General features: G+C 38.1%; 2 protein-coding genes across 2 annotated transcripts; both read left to right on the forward strand.

Annotated features, from left to right (window-relative positions):
• Window positions 1-11,437: 11,437 nt before the first annotated feature.
• Window positions 11,438-13,777, forward strand: LOC311072639 (zona pellucida sperm-binding protein 3-like). Its single transcript, XM_084097791.1, has 8 exons — window positions 11,438-12,007; window positions 12,473-12,591; window positions 12,677-12,780; window positions 12,863-13,040; window positions 13,169-13,286; window positions 13,366-13,448; window positions 13,530-13,618; window positions 13,687-13,777. Exons 1-8 carry the CDS (start codon window positions 11,462-11,464, stop codon window positions 13,755-13,757), a joined length of 1,308 nt encoding a protein of 435 aa, XP_083953917.1. The 5' UTR covers window positions 11,438-11,461; the 3' UTR covers window positions 13,758-13,777.
• Window positions 13,778-21,383: 7,606 nt separating this feature from the next.
• Window positions 21,384-23,715, forward strand: LOC311071863 (zona pellucida sperm-binding protein 3-like). Its single transcript, XM_084096441.1, has 8 exons — window positions 21,384-21,953; window positions 22,418-22,536; window positions 22,622-22,725; window positions 22,807-22,984; window positions 23,118-23,235; window positions 23,315-23,397; window positions 23,464-23,552; window positions 23,626-23,715. Exons 1-8 carry the CDS (start codon window positions 21,408-21,410, stop codon window positions 23,694-23,696), a joined length of 1,308 nt encoding a protein of 435 aa, XP_083952567.1. The 5' UTR covers window positions 21,384-21,407; the 3' UTR covers window positions 23,697-23,715.
• Window positions 23,716-26,437: the final 2,722 nt, after the last annotated feature.

Consider the following 26,437-nt stretch of genomic DNA (forward strand, 5'->3'; position numbering starts at 1 on the left):
GTCCAAAAGCTGAAGGTCTTTCATTATGTGTTTTATAGGACATTAACCTTTTACACGCTGAGAATGACAAACATTCTTCTTTACAAGCCATTCATGAAACATAATAAAGTATCTCTGAATGTCTAAGTATCATTTCATCTCATGTTTGTCTATGTGAGAATAATTCATCCCTGCCCTTCAGAAGTGTGGATATGACTTCTCTTTAACAGCTATTTATTCATTTATTGGTCAACCGCATTAAAGTAAAATGTTTTTCTGGTGTGAATGAAGCCATTATTCACAGATTTCGGATTAATATATATATATATATATATATATATATATATATATGAAGAGTTCAGATGCAAAAGCCTCTAAGTGCCATCTGAAATTTTCTTCTAAAATTACCTATTTATTGCCATTTAAGTGAAATTACTGAACTTAAATATACGAGCTTCATAAAAATGTTGAAAATTTCAGATGGCACTTAGAGGCTTTTGCATCTGAACTCTTCATATATATATATTAAACAGCATAGAGATGACGTTAGCTCTTGTAAATACATATTACATAACAAAAACATCACTATCATAATTTGCAGCATGAACAGCCAATAAGAACTAAGCTGGGATGCTAGAATATTTCATCATTTTATTTATTTATTTACAAAAGGAATCTTATCCTGCATGTCTCTGAGCTGTGGTTTGACTGGTAGATGCTGGGACTACACCATTCTTCTCTATTTAAAACTAGCCTTAAAACCAGCCTTATGTAACTATCAAGATGAATGGGAATGCTAATTGATATTGCTCTCCAGGAATCCAGCAAAAGCTGTGGATATATAACAGTATCACCAGCTCTTATGCAGAAAAACCTCTCTACGAACCAAAATATGTAATGTTTAATCTCCAAAACCTGGCCGAGATGTTCTCGCCTGAGGACCTGGTCAAATGAACACACGCAGCAGAAATGAGGAAGAGTGTCGCTTGAGCAATAATAACTAGAGCTCGTCTCGTTTGCATATCCTTGTTCTGGAGTCATTAATACTGCGCTTTAATCTCTTCATCATTACTCTGTTCCTGGAGGTCTGAAATAATGGCTGTTCGAGGACCCGCTCTTTAACCGTGTAATAATGATTTCCCGTGGAGAGTCGTTTTTACATTTCTCTTATTTCCCAGCGCCTCTGACCTCTCAGAAATCACACACGCATACACTTGTTGCACAAGACCGAGTTTCTTTTAAAGTCCTACTATTAGATGCCATATTGCACAGGCATCCAGATGTTTAAAATTAGCAGAAATCTCATAACTTGTATTGCCTAAGACTGGATTCTATTGATAAATGACCACATTAGCTGGAGGTCGCATTCGATGAAAGCAGCAGGTCGCCACTAGGGGGTGCACGACTTAATTTTACATTAATCACAGTATTTAAAGACCCTGTTCAATCAAAATTGGAATTTTGTGCCATTTAGTCCATGCATATTAGCACTGAGAGCATCTGTATGCTAGTGTACTTGTAAAGCTGAATTTGCTTTCATGCATTTAGCAGAGGCGTTTCTCCGAAGCAGCGTTTCTTATTGCATTCAATATCAGCTGATGTCCTCGATGTGCTCGACTGTTGGAGCGGCAGGAGAAATCAAGCTTCTTTATCTCTCACATTCATACATTACACACATCTGATGTAATAGTGAAATGTTTTTCCTGATAGTTCCTCAACAACAAACAGAACCAACAACAAATTAAGGACATGCACACACAAAATAAAAAAAATATATAATAAGCTATTAAGACATATAAGGAGAATGAACAGAGCCGATGTATACAGAATCTGTACAGTGTGCAATCTATTGAATTTGCAAAGGAAGCATACACATATTAATGTAATCAAAAACGTTGAATTATTTTGCATGACGCCGCATGCATCAGGATAAAATCATGACCATATCAGCCAAATGCACATTCATATCTGTGAATCAACAGTGAACTTGTTCATGTAATTTATTTGATGATATGCATCACATTTGCTCTCTTCAGGTCTTTCATTACATCAAGACTGTTTCCTATTTGCATTTTTGCTGTGCTTCTGCAATTTATGTTGCCTTTTTAAAAGCAATTTCCAATAGAGCGGAGCAGGGGTGACGTCAAAACCCCAAAGACTCATTTGCTTCTGGTTCCTTTGAGATTTTCCTACAGGGGTTTATAATGGGGTTTTCCATTTATGGTTAATATAATGTCTGTGGTAAACATAACTTGAATGTTTTGCTTTACAGCGTAAATTACACACATGACACACCCATACCGAAAACGTGAATTTTGAAGCAGTTCTGTAAATGCATGTTTCTAATAAGTAACTAAGAGAGTTTGGCGTGCGAGTGTGTGCAGTTTATGCCGTAACAAAATGTCAAAGTACCGTCAAGTTACGTTTACCACATCAATTGAAAACCCCCATAGGAAAATCTCGAGAGAACCAGTGGCGAGTTAGTCTTCCGGGTTTTGGCGTGATCCCTGCACCATTCTATAAAGTCAGCATTTTATACGCTAGTGTACTTGTAGCATTTATATTCATGCATTTAACAGACACTCTCACTATCTTACATTCACGTGATCCCTGGGAATCAAATCCACAAGCTTGCAGTAGCAAGAGTCATGCGCTACTGTTTGAGCTACAGGAAGATATTGACTTTGCAAAAGACACACAAAGTAACCAAAACAAATTATTATTTTTAATTTTATTTCTTTTTTTGCACGATGCTGCATCCACATTGAGAGGTCAGTATAAAAACTACCTCCATATCAGCCATTAAAATTACAGTGCACCTTTAAAATGGCATATCAAGAGTGTTATTTTATTGAAATATTATTAATATTTGTAATTAGTGTTTATTTTTATATTTTGATTTATTCATTTTCATTTTAATTTCAGTTAATGTTTTAATAATTTTGTTGTGTTTTTATGCATTACAAAATTTATGTTCAAATGTATATAGTGTAAAGTTTATTTCAAGTAACGAAAAGTTTTTAGTTTTAGTTTTAGTTACACTGGCGTTCAAAAGTTTGGAATAATATTTTTGTTTTATATATATATATATGTTTTTGAAAGAAGTCTCTTCTGCTCACTGCATTTATTTGTTAAGAACAGTGGAATATTACTGCAAATTAAATCAGCTGTTTTCTATATGAATATATAATAAAGTGTAATTTATTCCTGTAATCAAAGCTGAATTTTCATCATTACTCCAGTCTTCAGTGTCACATGATCCTTCAGAAATCATTTCAAGAACATTTTAAAAAATCGTAATTATTCCAAACTTTTTACCACCAAATGTAACTATGATAACCCTGTCAAGAGTTAACCTGTTTATGCAAATTAATTGATGATATTTTATGTATCACATTTGCTTTCAACCACTTTTGCTTTTTTCTCCTCAGGTCTTTCATCACGTCAAGGCTGTTTCCTCTATGCATTTTTTTGCTGCGGTTCTGCAAAATATGTTGCCTTTTTATAAAGCAATTTCCAATAAAGTCAGCTTTGTTCTGGAGCCGGCAACATCATCTGCCTTTATGTCAAAATAAATGCAAAGAGCTTTTTAACTGCTCTCCACTCAGGCTTTAATGACACCGGAAAAATGGTGAACACGACAAAATCCTGGCAATGGTAATTTGAAGGAGCAGAGCACACTTGTGATTTTTATCCTCATTGATTTATTACAAACCATTTTTTTCAAGCCTGACATGTAATATTGACGTTATTAGATATAATATAGTGTTCTCGCCTCAGCCTTTTTTGCTTTGTTTTATTTTTTGTCTGTCAGCATATTATGATGGGTTTGCATCCGTGTGCTTTAAATGTGACGATGAGTACTTGCATACTGCACAGAATATACTGAATACTGCATGCTACTTAAAAAAAAAAAAAACAGTATATGCTACTGTTGGCATTTGACCGAATCATATTGCAAAATTAATGTTATCCTTGAAATAAAGTTAGTTTTTTATTTTTATTTTTTGAAATGTCTTACCTTTATTTGTATAGATGTGCCAGATAACTGAAAAGTCAAGAGCACATTGCATTGTGAGATATATCACATGGAATTTTCAGCCAATCATATGGGTATTCCGTGCATAGAGAAAATTCACATGAAAAAGAATACATGCACACTTATAGTGTGTTAGTGCTATTATGTGTGCGATTGTTTGATGTTTGTGAGAGTTACTCTGGTGTAAAGGTGAACAGTTATGACTTTGCCCTCCATGTGACTCTCAATTTAGCACATTTACGTTTTTTACAGTCTCACGCCACCCTCAATTAACATTACGCTGTTAAACGCTCTGGACACGCCAGCCAAGCGGAGCTGAAGCCACTAATGCTCATCTTACCGAGAAATAAAACTATGACCTTTTGCATAATCCATTTAAAGTGTTGTAGATCATGTGACATTTGATTCAACACAACCAAATTGTGTTTAAGATATTTTGGTGACAAATATACTAGTTTATAATGTTCACTTTGATGTGTCCAGTGTAAACAGATTCAAACTATTTTGGCGTGACATCAAAAAATGCGCCCGGAGCAGATACGTTGGATGGGTTTATTTTAAAGGGGTGGTGTAATGCTCTTTTCACAAGTTGTAAAATATGTCTCTGATGTCCCCAGAATGTGTATGTGAAGTTTTAGCTCAAAATACCCCACAGATATTTTTATATATCATGTTAAAATGGTCACTTTTTGAGGGTGAGCAAAAACGCACCGTTTTTGTGTCTGTTCCTTTAAATGCAAATGAGCTGCTGCTCCCGGCACAGGGGGCGGAGCTACAACAGCTTGTGTCCTTTTACCTCACACAGACATGCACTGCAAATTTCAAAAACTTTTAGCCTTTAATGTTCAAACCGGAGTCAGACAATGATGGAGAGACTCAAGAAGAAGTGACAACATGTAGACATCATGGTTAGTTGGTGAATTTATGTAACTTATGTGTAGTTATCTTCTAGTCATTGATTAGCATATTCTGTCTTGATAATCTATAAATCATGTTCCGGGAGCGGGGTTTATGTAAATTTTAGAGTTTGTGATGTCACTAACCCGGGAGGAATGTGGTGTAGTCTCTACCAGCCGTTTGTTGTAGTCCTTAAAAGCTATTTCTTTAAAAGAAAATATCTCCCTTTGCTTTGAACTTTGAGCATCGTAACTTTGCAGATGTTGTTTATGCTCAAACAGCAACATTACACACTAACTAAAGTTAGAAAAGTCAAATCATATTCAACCACCCCTTTAAGCTAGACCCTTGTGTTTGCTCTAGATAGAGTGTTAGTCTACTCAATTGCTTATGACACATGACAACACAGCTAAAAGTATTCCTTATATGTTGGACCTTTTATTGAAAGTAGACTACTTTTACCTTTTAAAAGATAAGTGTGTTTGTGACATTTGAGTTAGGGAGGCGTGAATGTTTATAAGGTTATTTCATTTTTTATTATGCAGGGTTTCTCCTCTGCCATTGACGCTTGCTGGTTGGTGTGAGATGCATTCTGGGATACCTGGCTCATACTTAACCTTTTATGCATTGTGACATAAATCAATATAAATGTAACCATGAAATTTACAGTCTGTTTATCATAATGAGTCATGCAAAAAATTTAATGCATTACATGCACACACACACACAAAAAAAAAAATCACAATAAGACCAGGGACATGTCAAACGGATGCTAATTATCTTGTGCTATAATCTCTGTAAAATGTTTTTGTGAAAGTGATTACTTATTGTAAAGTGTTACCAAAGTCCAATTCAAAAGTACATGTATAAAGACAGTAAATATAGTTTTAATTCGATGTTGACTTAATTGGATTTATTTTGTGTGTCTAATCCAAAGTAAATCCTGGCTAACAGAATGAAATCAACAGTATCAGTGTGTGTGGAATCAGGCCGTGTGTTTTGATGTGCTGTGGTGCACAAGCGCTGTGCTGGGTCAGACGATGTGCGGTTCTGGTCAGCGATCCTGCTCTCAGAAGTGCAGCCAGTGGCTTTCTGACATGATTAATGAACATTGATTTCTAACTAAAACCACAAAAACAGCACCTACTGCTAATCATGTGGCATTTTACAGGCCCGACCTGAAGGACTTGCTCAGCAGACAGCCAGCAAACCAATCTTGACACCGTGTGGCCAGTTACTCAGGAACCAGCTGATGAAAGAGAACCGAACAGAAAGGGTTAGTTATTTAAAAAAAAAAAAAAAAAAAAAAAAAAAGTGGGTGGTTTCTAGGATGTTGCTATGTGGATCCAAGAGTGTTCCAACTGGTTGCTAGGTGATAGAAATTATTCTAAAAAGAACTTTTTTTAAAAACGTGGTCAAAATTGCAAAGTGTGCATGTTCAAATGAACAAATTTGATTCTCCTGAGACGCTTTGTAATGCAAATGAAACACTGATTTTCATATGAGATACGCCTAAGTCCTCAAGAAGTACTTTGATGTTTTGAACAGCCCTGAAGAGAAGGTACCACACACACTCTCCCTGTATTTCTCCCTTGAAGCAGTTTTTCTAAAGCATCTTGTTTCCATATGAAAGGCTGTGTATTTTAACTACAGTTGAACATACAAGTTAACATTCACGATGCAGAGGAACTTTTCACTCAGAAATTGCTTGTAAATTTCACAAATAATTACAAAAACATGGCAAGTAACATTGAATTAAGCATGCAGTTTTTTAAGTAGAAAGACTAAAGTAGTATTTTCTTGTAAAATATACTCCAATAAACTTTTATATCAAAGTAGGAGTAGACAAAGTACTGTACAATGGAGTCACACTTACACAAGGAAATAACAACTAAATAATCCAGGATGTTTTCCAGAATGGGTGCGTTCCTTGAGCCAAGGAATCAGAGGGGGAAAAAGAGGAATTTTGTTTCTAGCCCTTACGCTTCAAAAGTTACGTAAGTGCAACTTTGGACAGTTGGTGGCGCTAGAGAAATTGTATTAGAGACTCCAAAATTTTTGTGGTTAATGTTCAGACTGTCCTCTAACTGTGTGCCAAATTACACAGCTTTCTACCATACTGTTCTATGGGCTTCAATAGACTCAAGTGTGGAAGAAGAAGAAGAAGAAGAAGAAGAAGAAGAAGAAGAAGAAGAAGAAGAAGAAGAAGAAGAAGAAGAAGAAGAAGAAGAAAAAGAAGATGAAGAAGATGAAGAAGATGAAGAAGAAAAAGAAGATGAAGATGAAGAAGAAGAAGAAGAAGAAGAAGAAGAAGAAGAAGAAGAAGAAGAAGAAGATGAAGATTAAGATTGAAGATGAAGAAGAAGACTAACGGATACAGTCGGTGCCTACATACCTTCAGGGCTTGGACCCTAAATATAGTTTAATGTTGGAAATATTTATGGTCAATAAGTTTAATCAATACACCTGACATATTTTGACAGGTCTATATTTATCAGTCGTGAAAGCACATATTGATTTATGATTGACAGAAAGTGTGCAGTGCACTATAGGCTCTTGTTCAGCGTTTGACCTCCTGACATGGACACATCAGGGGAAACGCTGTGTTTACTGGTGAGAAATGATGAATCAGCATTTGCTTTCATTAACACACACACGCACGCACGCAGTGATGCAATGCTCTGTTACACACTCATCAATTGGGCTTTAATCAACATATAACATCTGTTCATATCCCACTGTCACATCCCGGAGCAGATGCTTTTAGTTATTTCACTCTCTACCCGTCATAAACGGCCTAATGAGAGTCATATCCAAGTATAACTATTAAACGTAACTGCAAACAGCAGTTCTGGGCCAAACACACCAGCGGCATGTTGTGATGTTGAGCAGATTTGTTTGTCACCCTGGTGATGAAATTAGGAAAAGAAGTTCAAATATGAGTAGATTCAACTTTTGAGCAGTAGGTCTGAATTTGGTGTTTTCAAGCGATGGTACTGACAGAGATTCACGTCAATATGCAAAAATGTAACGTCATTTCTGAGCAAAACAGGATCTTCTAGAATTTAAACAAATTAGGGCGGGAATTTCCATTGGGAATTATTTGCATTGTGGAAAGTGGGCGTTGTAGGCTGTTGATTGGAGGGATTGAAAAATGTATGTAAATAAACATTAATGCATTTGGCAGATTCTTTTATCCAAAGTGACTTGCATTGCATTTATTTTACCGTTTCATGCTTTTCCTAAGAATCAAATCCATGACGTTAGCGTTTACTGTTTGAGATACAGAAATGTGAGAAATGAAGATACTGATTAAAGGACATTAATAACTTTTGACTGGCATAGTCTGAAGATTATCTGACTTGAATTGGTGAAGACTGACAGATGAGTTTGAAAAAGGTTTCTGAAAAGATGGTGTAAACTGAATTGATTTCAAGTGAATAATATAATGACTGTTTACTATTGCCTCATGAGTTTGCATCACTGAATCATTATTTTCCTGTTTTTCTCTGTAAATCTGCTTTGAAACAATCTGTATAAAGCACTATTAAAATAAAAGATGACCTGACTTGACTTGGAAATCTGATTTTTGTTCCATAGAATTTAAAATGTAAAATATACGCCAAACATATGGCATCAGAAATATTGAGAACCTCCTCAAAAACTGTGCCAAAATTATTAACTACTGCCAGAAACTTCCAGCCGAGCAGAAAACAGAGAAATACAAAAGATGCAAAAACATCTTCAGTCCTTGATGTGTAAATGGACTTTTGGAAAATCTGAAAAATGTAAAACGTATACAGATAATTTTATTCCAGGACATTATTCATAAAGTTTATGGCTATTTCCTTTAACTTTAAAACACAACCCAACATCATTCAAAATAGAGATAAAACACCACTGAAAAATCAATGTGGAAAATTCCTACAGCACATTGTGCCATATTTTTACAGATGTGTTTCTTCAGCAAACTATAAAAGCCCATAAATCAGACATTATCATAACATAAACCAGAATCCTCACAACAAACCAAACCAAATACATTACCAAATAAATACTGAGATATTGATTTGAGTGTAAATTATATTTTTATGTGAGAAGAAAGAGTATGCATGTAAGAAATCACTGGACTGATTCCTATTTCACAGTTTAGACTCATTAAACATCATTACATTGCAAGATTTTTGAAAATTTAAATGAAAAGAAGTTTATAATACTAATCCTTTAAAATGTCATGTTTAATTCAATGTTTCTTGCCGTTTTTTTCTAATTATTTCTGAAATTCTGAGTGTAAATTATTTCAAAGTACATCCTACACCAACTTTTTTTACAGCCTGTCTGACTACTGAATAATGCCATTGACCAATCACAATCAAGTATTCCAGCAGGTTGCAAAACAATCGAAAGCACACGACGTAAGAAACCCTTGATAAGGTAAAGCAGGGTGTTCATCATCCAGAGACAGTTGCAGAAACAGAGACATTAAATTTAACATTAAATTTAATATTCAACAATAATATTGATCCGCCTGCATTGATACTATTATACAAGAACTGAACTGAGCTGGACGATGACACCACTGTTACTACAGTAATTAACTAAATTAACTAAATTAATAACTTTTTTAAAACAAAAATGAACCATCACTGAACTTACGTAAGCTGGACTGTGTAACTTGAGTAACTTGCCTAGTCTTAGCAGTTTCTGCAACCGCTGGTCTGATCTCAGATCAGTTGTGTTTTGTGGGCAGCTGTCTGCTGTTTTCTGATGCAACACCTGCAGGTTTTTCACTCAAACTCCAAAAACCTCAAATCAATGTCACAGGTTCCACTGCAAAGATCCTCTACACACACACACAGCTGCTAAAAGTAACACACAGTGTCACTATAGGTTTAGTAGACTGTCCACAGCAGCAAACCAGAAATAATGCAGCAGCACGCATAAAAACAGACACTCACGGTCTGACAGAAATGCTTATATCTTAATTAATGACTCAGACTGCACAACGCCAGTCCATATGCTCACCTGCTGTTTGACACAGCAGAGTTCAACTCACAGACATAAATATACTCGGGGATTATAAATATAAGTCGTCATAAGCTGTAGGGGTTATACAAAACTAAACTTTTTTTTTTCTCTGTGACCTATCTTTTTAATATTCATGAATCTCTAATGCACTCAGGTGCTTTTTAGATGACATTATCTTGGATTCTCTGATTGGATCACATGTGATTATGTAACTTTCTAACGCCACATAAAATGTAAACATCAGACGTTGTGTTAGGAAACATGCTGAAAGTCGCCGCAGGAACAAGATTGTTGAGTACCGGACGACCAGAAAATGACAACATAATGAAGACATGTTTTGAAACAGGTGGAGACGACCAGGTGGAGTCCACAACACACCTCTCTGGAACAACGTCACACAAACCCATCATTTCACCAACAAATGGAAGTTTTATCAGAAAGCTGAGGATTAAATCAAAGGAAAATAGTGAGATCGCAAAGCGAACATGATAAAAGTGTCAGTTTGTTGACATTTTTGTTGTTTACCTAAAGATTTAAAACCCAAGCATCAATGTTTTACCACAGTTTTACACTAATAAGTGATACATTGACCATAATAAATGTATTTATGTCAAGACTGCACATTAGTCACACAGAAATAAAGTGGTATTTACCGTTTTTTCACAAATGAAAGAGGACACATACTTATTCAGTCGCATCTGTTTCTGTTTATTTGTAGTCACAGGACAGTATGTTTATTTCACGTTTAGAGAGAAAAATCATTTCTACACATTTTCCACCAAAAATACGACCTGAGGAGCTTTAGCACTCTCTCCAGTGAAAGTCCCAATACAGTTTTATTTTCCGTCAGAGAAACAAAGGAAGTTCCCGAAAAACCGGACTTGCTTTATTTGATGACATATGCAGAGCTAAATCTGGATAACAGACAGTCCGGTATAAAGAGACGAGACTTACTGACAAATAAAATAAATACACGATTGTGATAGCCTAGCCTATATGATTTGTCTGATTTCTGGTTGTCTGGTTTACTATGGTAATGGTTAGTATGCATAGTCTTATATATTAATATTTCTGACTTAAATACGGTGAAAAGAATTCACATCAGTTCACAAACAGAAGGTATTCAAACACTCGCTGCTGTGTTAAAGAGAGTTTTGAGTCATCCGAAGGTATGAAGTCATCCGGCGCTGCCGTCTCCTAACTCAGATAAACTGTTCATGACCACTCCTCAAGCCCGAGTTGTCCCGCTTTGGACCCAGGTATTCGACAGGCCAAAAAACCATGGCCGTTGGCCCAGTTTTGGTTGAAAATGGTGTCATGTAAATACCCCCCTCAATGTGTCAGATAAGAGAGACATACAAAATGTGCAGAGTGGTGCAAAAACTCTACAGGTCCAGAGGAGAATCAGTGGTAATCAATTAAGGTAAAAGGGGTGGAGCCACCTTAATTCAAAGCTGTACAAAATGGCAAAACCAAGCATTGGTGTGTGTTGTGGTGTTTGTGTTAAAGTTTGTTAGGATGGGGTTTCTGAAAGTTGTCTTAGTGATGGTTGTGATTGTTGCATTTGATCTGCCTGATGTCTGGGGAAGATTGAGGTACAGTCAAAGTCCAAGAAGCATGGGGCCAAAATCAGATCCAGCTTTCAGAAGTCCTGGCCTTTCTCCTCTAGGGCCCTGGAACCCTTTGCAAGTGGCTTCTCAGTTTCAGAGTCCTTTGGGTCCTGACTTCAAAAGCCTTGCACAGGATCCTTTTGGCCTTCAGGAGAAGCAGCTGTTGCAGGGTCCAGTGAAGCCTTTGGATTGGAGGTATCCCATTGTTCCCGAGGTGCAGCGCGAGTTGGCGGTGGACTTCCAGTTGAGGCAACCCGTGACTCCCAGCAGCGTAGCGGTTCAATGCGGCGAAAACCGGGTTCTTGTAGAGGTCCAGCAGGACTTTTTCAGCAATGGTCAATTGATCCAGCCAACTGGTCTGTCTCTAGGTGGATGTCCTGTTGTTGGTCAGGATCCTGTGTCTAGAGTGCTCATCTTTGAGTATGAATTACAGAACTGCAACAGTGTACTGATGGTAAGAACTCATAAATCTTAATGGGTTATTTGTGGCAGAGGACCTTTCAAGGAAAGTCAGTTCACTTGGTTTTACAATGCCAGGTTAGCGAAGACCAAGTTATTTGTTTGAATGGGTAAATACTGAGTTTTCAAGCTACTTGCCTTTTATATAACCCTTCAAACCAACATCTGATCTAAACCATCTCATAAATGGCATGAAAGGAGCTTAAGAAACTAGAACAAGTATTATGCCTTAATAGTGTTAAAGCTAGTCTTTACCCTGGAACAGTCAATGTGCATGTCTCCAAAACATTGATCTCTGGCAACACTGGAGCTTCTGAGGGCAGCCGTGGTGATGTGAAGTTTACTAATTGGTGATTTGCTCTAAATGAATTAGTCCACCATCTTGCAGTGTACTTTCTTCCATCTTGGTATATGTAAAGTCTTTGGGATGACCCTCTTGGTAACCACAATCTTTTTACAGATGAATGAGGATGAGCTTGTCTACACCTTCTCTCTTACCTACACCCCTGAGGCACTTGCAGCTGCTCCGATTACCCGGACCGAAGGTGCAACTGTTGGTGTTCAATGCCACTATCAAAGGTAAGTGATCTCTGTGACACTCTGTGACTTTCTGCACTTTCTTGTGCAACTGGAAGACTTTAATGGGTACTTTCGTGAACCGCAGGCTTCAAAATGCAAGCAGTGATGCCTTGAGGCCAGCATGGGTCCCTTATGCCTCAACCGAGGCTGGTCAAGAAGTCTTGCTGTTCTCCCTGAAGATCATGATGGGTTGGTACAGGTTTTCTTTCAATAATTATAAAAACCTTTACCCTTGCTATTGTGGCTGTGCCTAAAATGTGTTTTTGTGTAGATGATTGGTCCTCTCAGAGGCCTTCATACTCCTATTTCCTGGGTGACGTTCTTAACATCGAGGCATCTGTGTATCAGTACAATCATGTGCCTCTGCGTGTGTTTGTGGACCGCTGCGTGGCCACTCAAGTACCTGATGTGAACTCCCTTCCAAGATATTCCTTCATTGAGAATTATGGGTAAGGTCATGGCCCTTGATGCGGTAGGACTGTTAAGTTGCTTTTTGTCACAGTCATGGGTAAGGTCTAGTTGCTATATGCTCTGCAGTTGACATTCATGAGTTGCTTTGTGATTGCTTTGTTGTCAGGTGCTTTGTGGATGCCAAAACTACAGCTTCCAGCTCACGCTTCATGCCTCGGTCTCAGGTTGACAAGATCCAGTTCCAGCTGGAGGCATTTGTGTTCCATGAGGGCAACAGTCCTTCTGTGTGTACTAATATATCAGTTAATTTGCTTTCTCTTCTGGTCTGCTTTGGTTTTGTGACTTGTCTGTCATCCCTTGCAGATCTACATAACCTGTATTCTGAAGGCAACTATTGCTTCTGCACCCAGTGACGCTCAACACAAATCCTGTTCCTTTTCCAATGGGTACGTGGATTTTTTTTTTGGGGGGGGGGGTTAAGTTAACCTTTCTCATGTTGAAGGTTCCATGTCTTTGTCTTTTTGCAGATGGTCTGCTGCCGATGGAAACGACCAAGTTTGTGGTTGCTGTGACTCAACATGTGGTCCTGATAGTGAATTTGCTGCTCCCTATGGAGGTTGGTAAATTTTGCTCTAAGTTTGCTTTTGATTCAAGTGTTCTAACTTGCCTTTTTTTCTTCTCTAGGCATTCAGTGGGAAGGCAAGGCCTCACTTGGTCCTGTAATGATTCAAGGGCAAAAGGGAGGTTCTCAATAAAACTGACAAATCAATCCTTAATTGTACCTCTCTTGTCATTTTGCTTCACATCTGGTTTAACTGCTCTTGACTTTGAAAAAGTGCCTCATTCTGCCAATGTGGTGAAACCGATAGTTCTACTGTACTTTTTCAAGTCCCATATAGCCTGGAATCATCTGGTTGCATGCTAAAAGGTTTATATTAAAATTCCCTATGGAGAAACAACTTCTGTACTTTGCAAGTCCCATATAGCATGCAACCAAAATGGTTCCAGGCTATATGAGACTTACAAGGGAATTTTAAAATGAACCTTTAAACCTTTAGGTTAGTGTATATACTTTTGAAGCTATCAGTTTGTAACTTTTTTTAAACTAGAATTCCTGGTGAAAACATTACCCATAATGCTCTTAAGAATTTGGCAAGCAAATATTTCCAAGAGCACTTTGCAAGAAACCCCTTGTCTCATGAAGCACTGCAGATGTAATGGAGTCGGTGTTCCTATAATATTCCTGTGCTCTGTTTCTGCATATTGTGACAATTGTTTATCAACTTCCACTGAAGTTTGATACATTAATCTCATAAAACCTGTTGAGACATGGATCATTTCACCCCAAAAAAATTATGACTTGAAGACAATGGAGCATATTTTAATGTTGCCACTCTTGTCTTACTGTTATTAGCTGTACAAAGGCCCTTGTGGAAATGTAATTGTACTAAATGTACACTTGTGTACTTCAATTCTTAGAAGTACTCTTTTAAAAAAAAACTGTAGGCTACTTAAAGGTGCAGTAAGTGATTTCTGAGAAACTGTTAAGTGTAAGTGACCGACTATTAATTTCAATCCAGCCTAATTTGTTTAATAGCCCTCCATTATGCTCAAGTAAGCTAGTTTGTTGGTGTAAAATAGCATGAAAATGCCACCAGAATAAAGAATTCAATTCAAAATGTTTTGTCCCTGTTATTGTATAACATAATAGCTAAGCAATATCACACAAGCAAGAGTGCTCTTTTCTGAATACCAGCATTATTGCCAGCTCTTTTTGCCAACAAAAATAGTTCCAAAAGCAGAACATTTGCATTTCACAGCAACTGTTTCGTTCTTGAATGATTTCACATTTTTAAACTAATCAGGTGAGTCAATGACCCATTCATAAAGACAGAGGCTGCATCAGAAATGGCATACTTCTCTACTATATAGTTGGTGAAAAATAGTATGTGACAAGTATGTGTGAATTCAAAGTACTCAGAGTAGGTGAAAGTACCTGGATGATCTACTACTTCCTGCGAGATTCTGAAGTGTGCATATGTTGGACACTTTACTATCCCATGAGGCCTCAGGAGAGGATTTGCGAATGGCAGTGAAGCGACAACTGATGCTGGAAGGTCACATGACAATGACAACATGGTGGCAGCCGCGACGCTACCATTGGGCCCGGGTGGGCCTGGGCCCACCCATTTTCTATGGTTTTGTACGTTTCTTCATTCAGATCTATTTGCGATCCATTCCATTCTAAACAAACAACGCAGTTTACATGCTTCGTCCTTGTTACATTATTCATTAAGATAATAATTAATAAATGCACGCATAATTATCAGTGAACTTGATAAATGTTGCAGATATGTTTTACATGCATGCACAAACAAATGCCTTTCAACTTATGTGTGCAAAATTCAGAATAAAATGAATGTGCAGCAATTTGTACAAATAGAGAGTCTGTAGGCCTACTGTGTTGTTGCCATTAAATAAGCGCATTTAGTTTCATATTTGTTAAAATATTATAATGTTATTTTTTCATCTATGTTGATTATGAAAAGTGAACCGCACGAGTAAGATAGGATGAGCAATATCGAGAGACATGGAGCGGGTCAGACATGATTTTGACCACTTAATTAAGTTTTGTTTTGCAGAAAGACTTTTTTTAAAGTGAATTTCGTTTTGTATAAATTGTATCTTAATTTTTAAAAAAAAAAATTATCAAACAATTGCCTGGATTTAATAAATAAAAAGATATAGCAGACAACACAATCATAGAGGCGCCCGCGCGGTCACTTGCATTGCTCGTGAACAGGAGCGCATCTCATCCTAACTTAACGAAACTCAGCATATGCCTCACAGACATGAAATATATCTTAAGAAAGCTTGAAATGTCTTTTTAACAATTTAAAACGAAAAGAAATAGGCTACCCTCTGGTTATGTAATCCATGATGTGCATTTCTCTCTATAGGCGCATTCACTACTACGGAGATGGCGATCGTCAACTTCATCTTTACAGCTGTTGTTGCTGTTAATAAACTAAAAATAATAGGCCTATAATTTTATTAAACAATAAATTCAATGAAATTGTAATTGTATTAAAAAAGCAACAAAAAATTCCTGTTTAATTTTTTTTTAACCTAAGCTAATTACGCATTAAATTCAGGTAGGCTACTGAGTCGCTGTCCTCAGTGCTGCAGAAAAGCGCTGAAACGGAGATGAAGGGGAACCCGTTTTTTTTTTTTTTTTGGCTTATTTTAACTGGCCCATCCAGTTTTCTGGGGGCCCACCTACAATCAAAATCCTGGCGCCGCTAGTGCATGGTGGATGTAGTACACATGGATTTCATTCATACTACACAGAACATAATTTTAGATGTCATGAAGTAATTACTGATTCAAAATAAGTACCTACTCAAGAGAGTATCGGTGCGTCCCAATTAGAATTAGTATTCGAAAATAGAATTAGTACGTCCCAAATCGTAGTATTTTGAAATGAGTATTCCAAAGATACTCGTATGGTCTACTTTTTCCGGTCCTAATCCGAAGTGCAGATCCATGCTCACTCTAATGGCTAATATTGCCCACAACCCATCACGTGTTGGACAAGGATTTCATTACAACTACAAACACGAGTGAAAAGTGTTTAAAAACTACAGTCATGGAGGACTGCGAGTCCGGTGGTTATGTAGAGAGGTTTAGATAAAGGGTTTGAGTGATTAATTATCAGTTCTGTCAGGACCACTATCGTCGAATACGATTGACAGTTAGCATACAGTTTTGATTGGCGGTCTGGGTCTGTTCTGGACGAGAACTAGCCTAGCATGGATAAGAGCAGCAATAACTCTCCTTAGGGTAAACAGAACAGAACCAACATGAATGTGTGTAGATATCATTAATTCAAGATTTTGAAGTGCAACATAATTCCAGAATTTATTCTGATTCAAGGGGAATCAGAAGGTCAAACCCTGACTGAGACAGGTGGAGCTGGGGAGGGAGGAGGGTAATTCACTCCTGAGAAACGCGATCGCTGCTGATAATACTGAAGGAGCTTGTATATGAATACAGTGATAGACGTCGTATTCCTATAGGTAGACGTGGATCAGCTGAGAGTCACTGATGAGAGCTTGACTAACGTGACTCACCAGAACTGACGCTACACTTGATTGACGAAAATGTATTTACTCAATGTTGTCCACATTATATTGCATCTGCAGCAGCATTGTGAACTTTTGTAAAGAAATGCTTAGCCATTAACTTTTAAATGTATCATTATATTCAAATTGCAAACACATGAGGAGAGCCTCCGCATGAAAGACCCATGACTAGCAGATCATCGTGCTACAACATTTCTTCCCGAAACGGTAGGAAATTAAATTAGATTGAATGGAGGATTTTAACTGTGACAAGATGATTGACAGCAGTTTACGGTGACAGGATACACACGACAGATCTGTCCGTTAAAGATGACGAAGTACTAATGTCCCAAAGCTTGCCAACTCTTTTGCTACAAACTCAAAAAAAAAAAAAAACATCTAAAAATTCATAACATTATTTATGCAATTAGTAAAGGGGTTTGTTTATACTGATTTTATTTGATTAGTAACAGCCCAATGATGTATAGTGTTAATTCATGTAAATAGTTAAAATAATTTTACCAGTATGTCACTTATTAAATATTTTCACTTGAACACCTGCCCCCATAAATATCTGTGTATGGCCATTTACTTAATATATATATATATAATATTACCCAATAAATGGACTTAAAGAGAGTCCATTTTCATGACTGTTTGTTAACACACTTAAGTATATTCTTTTAAAGTATATTATTTCTGTATAAGTACTTTTTAAAAGTATGCTAAAGTGTACTTCTTTTTCACAAGGGAATGCATAAAGAAAAGAGAAGATACAAGGCTGAAGATGTAAATCGGCATTCGGCAGGTTCGGCATTTCTCTTCGTCTTCAACACACGAGCCAGAAATAGATCCATTTGGAGCGGCGAAGAAAGGTTTAAACCTATTTTTTACAGTCTATGGTTTAAACGTGAGATTCACAAACACACTCTGGACTGTTCTCTGCACCTTTGGGATTTCCAACATCCATCCCATTTACTTCATAGAGCAATTCATCTGGGAAATTTCCTGTGTTTCCTGTGTTTTTCCATCAAGGAAAATATTCAATTATGTCATGACGCTCATGTTGGGGTTAAGAGTTTTGCAGACATTGGGAATTTGAGGTCAGGATCCAAAAGGAGTTTATTTACTCATAACTACACTTATAGTACCCAAAAACGAATTTTTTGTCATTATTTATTCACCCTCGTGTCATTCCAAGTCTGTATGACTTTCATTCTTCCATGGAGCAAAAAAAGAAGGTGTTTTGAAGATCATTGGGAACCAAATTACTTTGGACCCCATTAAGTTCCGTTCAAATGGACAGACAACATTTTTACAAAATATCTTCTTTTGTATTTCACAGAAGAAAGAAAGTCATAGTTTGGAATGTAATGAGGGTGAGTAAACAATTTATTTGAAACATACAAAGACTTCACTTAGATTTACACTACCATTCAAAAGTTTTGGGTCAGTAAGATTTTTTTTTAAAATGTTCTTAAACATTAAAAGGCTGTATTTAGGCCTATTTGTTAAAAAATACAGTAAAAACAGTAATATTGTGAAATATAATTACAATATTATTAGCTGTTCTCTATGTGAATACATTGTAAAATGTAATTTATTCCTGTGATTAAAGCTGAATTTTCAGCATCATTACTCCAGTCTTTAATATTTACATTTACATTTACATTTATTCATTTAGCAGACGCTTTTATCCAAAGCGACTTACAAATGAGAACAATAGAAGCAGTTAAACTAGCAGTAGGACAACAAAATGCAAGTGCTATGACCCTTCTCAGTTTAATTCAACGCAATTTTTTTTTTTTTTATTTTTTTTTTTTATGTTATAGAACAGAATAGGAGTAGTAGAGAGAAAGTGTTAGTATTACTGGATCAAGTGCTGTCGAAAAAGAAGTGTCTTCAGCCGTTTCTTAAAAGTGGCTATGGACTCAGCTGCTCTGGTTGAGTTCGGCAGATCATTCCACCAGCAGGGAACAGTCATGGTAAAGGTCCGAGAAAGAGATTTTGTGCCTCTTTGAGATGGCACCACAAGACGCCGTTCACTTGCAGAGCGCAAGTTCCTGGAAGGCACATAAGTCTGAAGTAAAGAGTTAAAGTAAAAGGGAGCAGAACCAGTGGTTGTTCTGTAGGCAAACGTCAGTGACTTGAATTTGATGCGAGCGGCAACTGGCAACCAGTGCAATTTTGTGAGGAGAGGAGTGACGTGTGCCCTTTTCGGCTCGTTAAAGACCACTCTAGCTGCGGCGTTCTGGATCAGTTGCAGAGGTTTGACTGTGCAAGCTGGAAGACCAGCCAGGAGAGAGTTACAATAGTCAAGTCTGGATAAAACAAGCGCTTGGACAAGGAGTTGAGTAGCATCTTCGGATAGGAAGGGTCTGATCCTCCTAATGTTGTACAAGGCAAATCTACATGACCGGGCAGTTCTTGCAATGTGGTCTGTGAAGTTCAATTGATCATCAATTACCACACCAAGGTTCCTGGCTGATCTAGATGGAGTTATGGATGACGAGTCTAGCTGAATGGTAAAGTTGTGGTGAAGTGTTGGGTTGGCCGGGACCACGAGTAGCTCTGTCTTCGCAAGGTTTAGTTGAAGGTGGTGGTCCTTCATCCAGCCAGAAATGTCTGTCAGGCAGGCTGAGATACGATCAGCTACCGTCGGATCGTCGGGCTGGAATGAGAGGTAGAGTTGTGTGTCATCAGCGTAGCAGTGATAGGAAAAACCATGTTTCTGAATCACAGATCCTAGTGATGTCATGTAGATGGAGAAGAGAAGTGGTCCAAGCACTGAGCCCTGAGGCACTCCAGTAGCTAGATGTTGTGTCTTAGACACCTCACCCCTCCACGATACTCTAAAGGACCTACCTGAGAGGTAAGACTTGAACCATTGGAGTGCGGTTCCCGAGATGCCCTTCGTCTTTAGGATTGACAGGAGGATCTGGTGGATAACTGTGTCAAAGGCAGCAGACAGATCCAGCAGGATGAGAACTGAGGATTTGGAGGCTGCTCTTGCCAGTCTCAGAGCTTCAATTACTGAGAGCAGGGCAGTCTCAGTTGAGTGTCCGCTTTTGAAACCAGATTGATTGTTGTCCAAGAGGTTGTTCTGTGTAAGGAAGGAAGAGATCTGGTTGAAAACAACTCGCTCAAGTGTTTTCGCGACGAATGGAAGGAGAGATACTGGTCTGTAATTCTCCAGATGTGCTGGATTTAGAGTGGGTTTCTTAAGCAGTGGGGTTACACGAGCCTGCTTAAATGCTGTGGGAAAGGTACCAGTTTGAAGAGAGGTGTTTATGATGTGTGTGAGTGTGGGTACAACTGAGGATGAAATGGCTTGAAGTAGGTTAGTGGGAATAGGATCAAGCGGACAGGTGGTAGGGCGATTGGAAAGGAGGAGATTGGAGACTTCTGTCTCTGAGAGTAGAGAGAAGGAGGGTAGAGAGTGTGTGTGAGCTGGTAAAGTGTGTGTGTCAATTTGTGGATTGCTAAATTGGCCGCTGATGGAGGTTGTTTTATTTATAAAGAATGTAGCAAAATCGTCAGCTTTTAGTGTTGATGAAGGAGGAGGAGGAGGAGGGTTGAGAAGAGAGGAGAAGGTTTTGAAAAGCATGCGAGAGTCTGAAGAATTGTTAATTTTGTTGTGATAGTAAGTCATTTTAGCAGTAGAGATATTATCAGAGAAGGAAGAGAGGAGGGACTGATAAAGACCAAGATCAGTAGGATCTTTTGATTTGCGCCACTTCCTCTCTGCACCCCTGAGTTTTGAACGATGTTCCCGGAGAACATCAGATAACCAGGGGGCAGAGGGTGTGGCGCCCTCTGATATCATGTGATATCATGTGTAATATCACATGATCCTTCAGAAATCATTCTAATATGATGATTTGCTGCTCAAGAAACATTTGTGATTATTATTATCAATGTTTAAAACAATTATGCTGCTTCATATTTGTGTGGAAATCAATGAATCATGCTGAATTATATCATGAGTAAACCTGACCCCAAATCAAATGTTTTTCATATGCATTCATATTTATACATGTGATCTGGTGACACAAAGGTTTCTAATGTGAAAATGGTGTCATGTAAATACCCCCCTCAATGTGTCAGATAAGAGAGACATACAAAATGTGCAGAGTGGTGCAAAAACTCTACAGGTCCAGAGGAGAATCAGTGGTAATCAATTAAGGTAAAAGGGGTGGAGCCACCTTAATTCAAAGCTGTACAAAATGGCAAAGCCAAGCATTGGTGTGTGTTGTGGTGTTTGTGTTAAAGTTTGTTAGGATGGGGTTTCTGAAAGTGGTCTTAGTGATGGTTGTGATTGTTGCATTTGATCTGCCTGATGTGTGGGGAAGATTGAGGTACAGTCATAGTCCAAGAAGCATGGGGCCAAAATCAGATCCAGCTTCCAGAAGTCCTGGCCTTTCTCCTCTAGGGCCCTGGAACCCTTTGCAAGTGGCTTCTCAGTTTCAGAGTCCTTTGGGTCCTGACTTCAAAAGCCTTGCACAGGATCCTTTTGGCCTTCAGGAGAAGCAGCTGTTGCAGGGTCCAGTGAAGCCTTTGGATTGGAGGTATCCCATTGTTCCCGAGGTGCAGCGCGAGTTGGCGGTGGACTTCCAGTTGAGGCAACCCGTTACTCCCAGCAGCGTAGCGGTTCAATGCGGCGAAAACCGGGTTCTTGTAGAGGTCCAGCAGGACTTTTTCAGCAATGGTCAATTGATCCAGCCAACTGGTCTGTCTCTAGGTGGATGTCCTGTTGTTGGTCAGGATCCTGTGTCTAGAGTGCTCATCTTTGAGTATGAATTACAGAACTGCAACAGTGTGCTGATGGTAAGAACTCATAAATCTTAATGGGTTATTTGTGGCAGAGGACCTTTCAAGGAAAGTCAGTTCACTTGGTTTTATAATGCCAGGTCAACTAAGACCAAGTTATTTGTTTGAATGGGTAAATACTGAGTTTTCAAGCTACTTTCCTTTATATAACCCTTCAAACCAACATCTGATCTAAACCATCTCATAAATGGTATGAAAGGAGCTTAAGAAACTAGAACAAGTATTATGCCTTAATAGTGTTAAAGCTAGTTTTTACCTTGGAACAGTCAATGTGCATGTCTCCAAAACATTGATCTCTGGCAACACTGGAGCTTCTGAGGGCAGCCGTGGTGATGTGAAGTTTACTAATTGGTGATTTGCTCTTAATGAATTATTCCACCATATTGCAGTGTACTTTCTCCCATCTTGGTATATGTAAAGTCTTTGGGATGACCCTCTTGGTAACCACAATCTTTTTACAGATGAATGAGGATGAGCTTGTCTACACCTTCTCTCTTACCTACACCCCTGAGACACTTGCAGCTGCTCCGATTACCCGGACTGAAGGTGCAACTGTTGGTGTTCAATGCCATTATCAAAGGTAAGTGATCTCTGTGACACTCTGTGACTTTCTGCACTTTCTTGTGCAACTAGAAGACTTTAATTGGTACTTTCGTGAACCGCAGGCTTCAAAATGCAAGCAGTGATGCCTTGAGGCCAGCATGGGTCCCTTATGCCTCAACCGAGGCTGGTCAAGAAGTCTTGCTGTTCTCCCTGAAGATCATGATGGGTTGGTACAGGTTTTCTTTCAATAATTATAAAAACCTTTACCCTTGCTATTGTGGCTGTGCCTAAAATGTGTTTTTGGTAGATGATTGGTCCTCTCAGAGGCCTTCATACTCCTATTTCCTGGGTGACGTTCTTAACATCGAGGCATCTGTGTATCAGTACAATCATGTGCCTCTGCGTGTGTTTGTGGACCGCTGCGTGGCCACTCAAGTACCTGATGTGAACTCCCTTCCAAGATATTCCTTCATTGAGAATTATGGGTAAGGTCATGGCCCTTGATGCGGTAGGACTGTTTAAGTTGCTTTTTGTCACAGAGTCATGGGTAAGGTGTAGTTGCTTGATGCTCTGCAGTTGACATTCATGAGTTGCTCTTTGTAATTATCTTGTCGTCAGGTGCTTTGTGGATGCCAAAACTACAGCTTCCAGCTCCCGCTTCATGCCTCGGTCTCAGGTTGACAAGATCCAGTTCCAGCTGGAGGCATTTGTGTTCCATGAGGGCAACAGTCCTTCTGTGTGTACTAATATATCAGTTAATTTGACTTATCCTCTTATCTGCTTTGGTTTTGTAACTTGTCAGTCATCCCTTGCAGATCTACATAACCTGTATTCTGAAGGCAACTATTGCTTCTGCACCCAGTGACGCTCAGCACAAATCCTGTTCCTTTGCCAATGGGTACGTGGATTATTTGTAAGTTATCCTTTCTCATGTTGAAGGTTCCATATCTTTGTCTTTTTGCAGATGGTCTGCTGCTGATGGAAATGACCAAGTTTGTGGTTGCTGTGACTCAACATGTGGTCCTGATAGTGAATTTGCTGCTCCCTATGGAGGTTGGTAAATTTTGCTCTTTGTAAGTTTTGCTTTTGATTCAAGTGCTCTAACTTGCCTTTTTTTCTTCTCTAGGCATTCAGTGGGAAGGCAAGGTCTCACTTGGTCCTGTAATGATTCAAGGGCAAAAGGGAGGTTCTCAATAAAACTGACAAATCAATCCTTAATTGTACCTCTCTTGTCGTCTTGCTTCACATCTGGTTTAACTGCTCTTGACTTTGGAAAAAGTGCCTCATTCTGCCAATGTGGTGAAACCGATAGTTCTACTGTACTTTTTCAAGTCCCATATAGCCTGGAATCATCTGGTTGCATGCTAAAAGGTTTATATTAAAATTCCCTATGGAGAAACAACTTCTGTACTTTGCAAGTCCCATATAGCATGCAACCAAAGGGTTCCAGGCTATATGAGACTTACAAGGGAATTTTAAAATGAACCTTTAAACCTTTAGGTTAGTGTATATACTTTTGAAGCTATCAGTTTGTAACTTTTTTTTTTTTTTTAAACTAGAATTCCTGGTGAAAACATTACCCATAATGCTCTTAAGAATTTGGCAAGCAAATTTTCCAAAAGCACTTTGCAAGAAACCCCTTGTCTCATGAAGCACTGCAGATGTAATGGAGTCGGTGTTCCTATAATATTCCTGTGTTCTCAGTGTTTCTGCATATTGTGACAATTGTTTATCAACTTCCACTGAAGTTTGATACATTATTCTCATAACCTGTTGAGACCATGGATCATATTTCACCCCAAAAAATTATGACTTGAAGACAATGGAGCATATTTTAATGTTACCACTCGTCTTACTGTTATTAGCTGTTCAAAGGCCCTTGTGGAAATGTAGTTGTACTAAATGTACACTTGTGTACTTCAATTCTTAGAAGTACTCTTTTAGAAAAAACTGTAGGCTACTTAAAGGTGCAGTAAATGATTTCTGAGAAACTGTTAAAAGTGAAAGTGACTGACTATTAATTTCAATCCAGCCTAATTTGGTTAATAGCCCTCCATTATGCTTAAGCAAGCTAGTTTGTCAGTGTAAAATAGCATGAAAATGCCACCAGAATAAAGAATTCAATTCAAAATGTTTTGTCCCTGTTATTGTATAACATAATAGCTAAGCAATATCACACAAGCAAGAGTGCTCTTCTCTGAATGCCAGCATTATTGCCAGCTCTTTTTGCCAACAAAAATAGTTCCAAAAGCAGAACATTTGCATTTCGCAGCAACTGTTTCATTCTTGAATGATTTCACATTTTTAAACTAATCAGGTGAGTCAATGACCCATTCATAAAGACAGAGGCTGCATCAGAAATGGCATACTTCTCTACTATATAGTTGGTGAAAAATAGTATGTGACAATAAGTATGTGTGAATTCAAAGTACTCAGAGTAGGTGAAAGTACCTGGATGATCTACTACTTCCTGCGAGATTCTGAAGTGTGCATATGTTGGACACTTTACTATCCCATGAGGCCTCAGGAGAGGATTTGCAAATGGCAGTGAAACTACTGATGCTGGAAGGTCACATGACAATGACAACATGGTGGATGTAGTACACATGGATTTCATTCATACTACACAGAACATAATTTTAGATGTCATGAAGTAATTACTGATTCAAAATAAGTACCTACTCAAGAGAGTATCGGTGCGTCCCAATTAGAATTAGTATTCGAAAATAGAATTAGTACGTCCCAAATCGTAGTATTTTGAAATGAGTATTCCAAAGATACTCGTATGGTCTACTTTTTCCGGTCCTAATCCGAAGTGCAGATCCATGCTCACTCTAATGGCTAATATTGCCCACAACCCATCGTGTTGGACAATTGGGGTCTGTTCTGGACGAGAACTAGCCTAGCATGGATAAGAGCAGCAATAACTCTCCTTAGGGTAAACAGAACAGAACCAACATGAATGTGTGTAGATATCATTAATTCAAGATTTTGAAATGCAACATAATTCCAGAATTTATTCTGATTCAAGGGGAATCAGAAGGTCAAACCCTGACTGAGACAGGTGGAGCTGGGGAGGGAGGAGGGTAAATCGCTCCTGAGAAACGCGATCGCTGCTGATAATACTGAAGGAGCTTATATATGAATACAGTGATAGGCGTCGTGTTCCTATAGGTAGACGTGGATCAGCTGAGAGTCACTGATGAGAGCTTGACTAACGTGACCCGCCAGAACTGACACTACGCTTGATTGACGAAAATGTATTTACTCAATGTTGTCCACATTATATTGCATCTGCAGCAGCATTGTGAACTTTTGTAAAGAAATGCTTAGCCATTAACTTTTAAATGTATCATTATATTCAAATTGCAAACACATGAGGAGAGCCTCCACATGAAAGACCCATGACTAGCAGATCATCGTGCTACAACATTTCTTCCCGAAACGGTAGGAAATTAAATTAGATTGAATGGAGGATTTTAACTGTGACAAGATGATTGACAGCAGTTTACGGTGACAGGATACACACGACAGATCTGTCCGTTAAAGATGACGAAGTACTAATGTCCCAAAGCTTGCCAACTCTTTTGCTACACACTCAAAAAAAAAAAAACATCTAAAAATTCATAACATTATTTATGCAATTAGTAAAGGGGTTTGTTTATACTGATTTTATTTGATTAGTAACAGCCCAATGATGTATAGTGTTAATTCATGTAAATAGTTATTTACTGGTAAAATAATTTTACCAGTATGTCACTTATTAAATATTTTCACTTGAACACCTGCCCCCATAAATATCTGTGTATGGCCATTTACTTAATATATATAATATATAATATTACCCAATAAATGGACTTAAAGAGAGTCCACTTTCATGACTGTTTGTTAACACACTTAAGTATATTCTTTTAAAGTATATTATTTCTGTATAAGTA

This window comes from Abramis brama (genome assembly GCF_963993115.1).
Source record: "Abramis brama genome assembly, chromosome: 21".
NCBI classification, from domain to species: domain Eukaryota; kingdom Metazoa; phylum Chordata; class Actinopteri; order Cypriniformes; family Leuciscidae; genus Abramis; species Abramis brama.

Coding starts and splice junctions, on each gene's coding strand:
- LOC311072639 (XM_084097791.1), top strand. CDS start 11,462: ATGGGGTTTCTGAAAGTTGTCTTAGTGATGGTTGTGATTGTTGCATTT. Junction 12,781..12,862: donor CTCCCTGAAGATCATGATGG/GTTGGTACAGGT, acceptor GTTTTTGTGTAG/ATGATTGGTCCTCTCAGAGG. Junction 13,287..13,365: donor ATGAGGGCAACAGTCCTTCT/GTGTGTACTAAT, acceptor CATCCCTTGCAG/ATCTACATAACCTGTATTCT.
- LOC311071863 (XM_084096441.1), top strand. CDS start 21,408: ATGGGGTTTCTGAAAGTGGTCTTAGTGATGGTTGTGATTGTTGCATTT. Junction 22,985..23,117: donor TCCTTCATTGAGAATTATGG/GTAAGGTCATGG, acceptor TCTTGTCGTCAG/GTGCTTTGTGGATGCCAAAA. Junction 23,553..23,625: donor ATTTGCTGCTCCCTATGGAG/GTTGGTAAATTT, acceptor TTTCTTCTCTAG/GCATTCAGTGGGAAGGCAAG.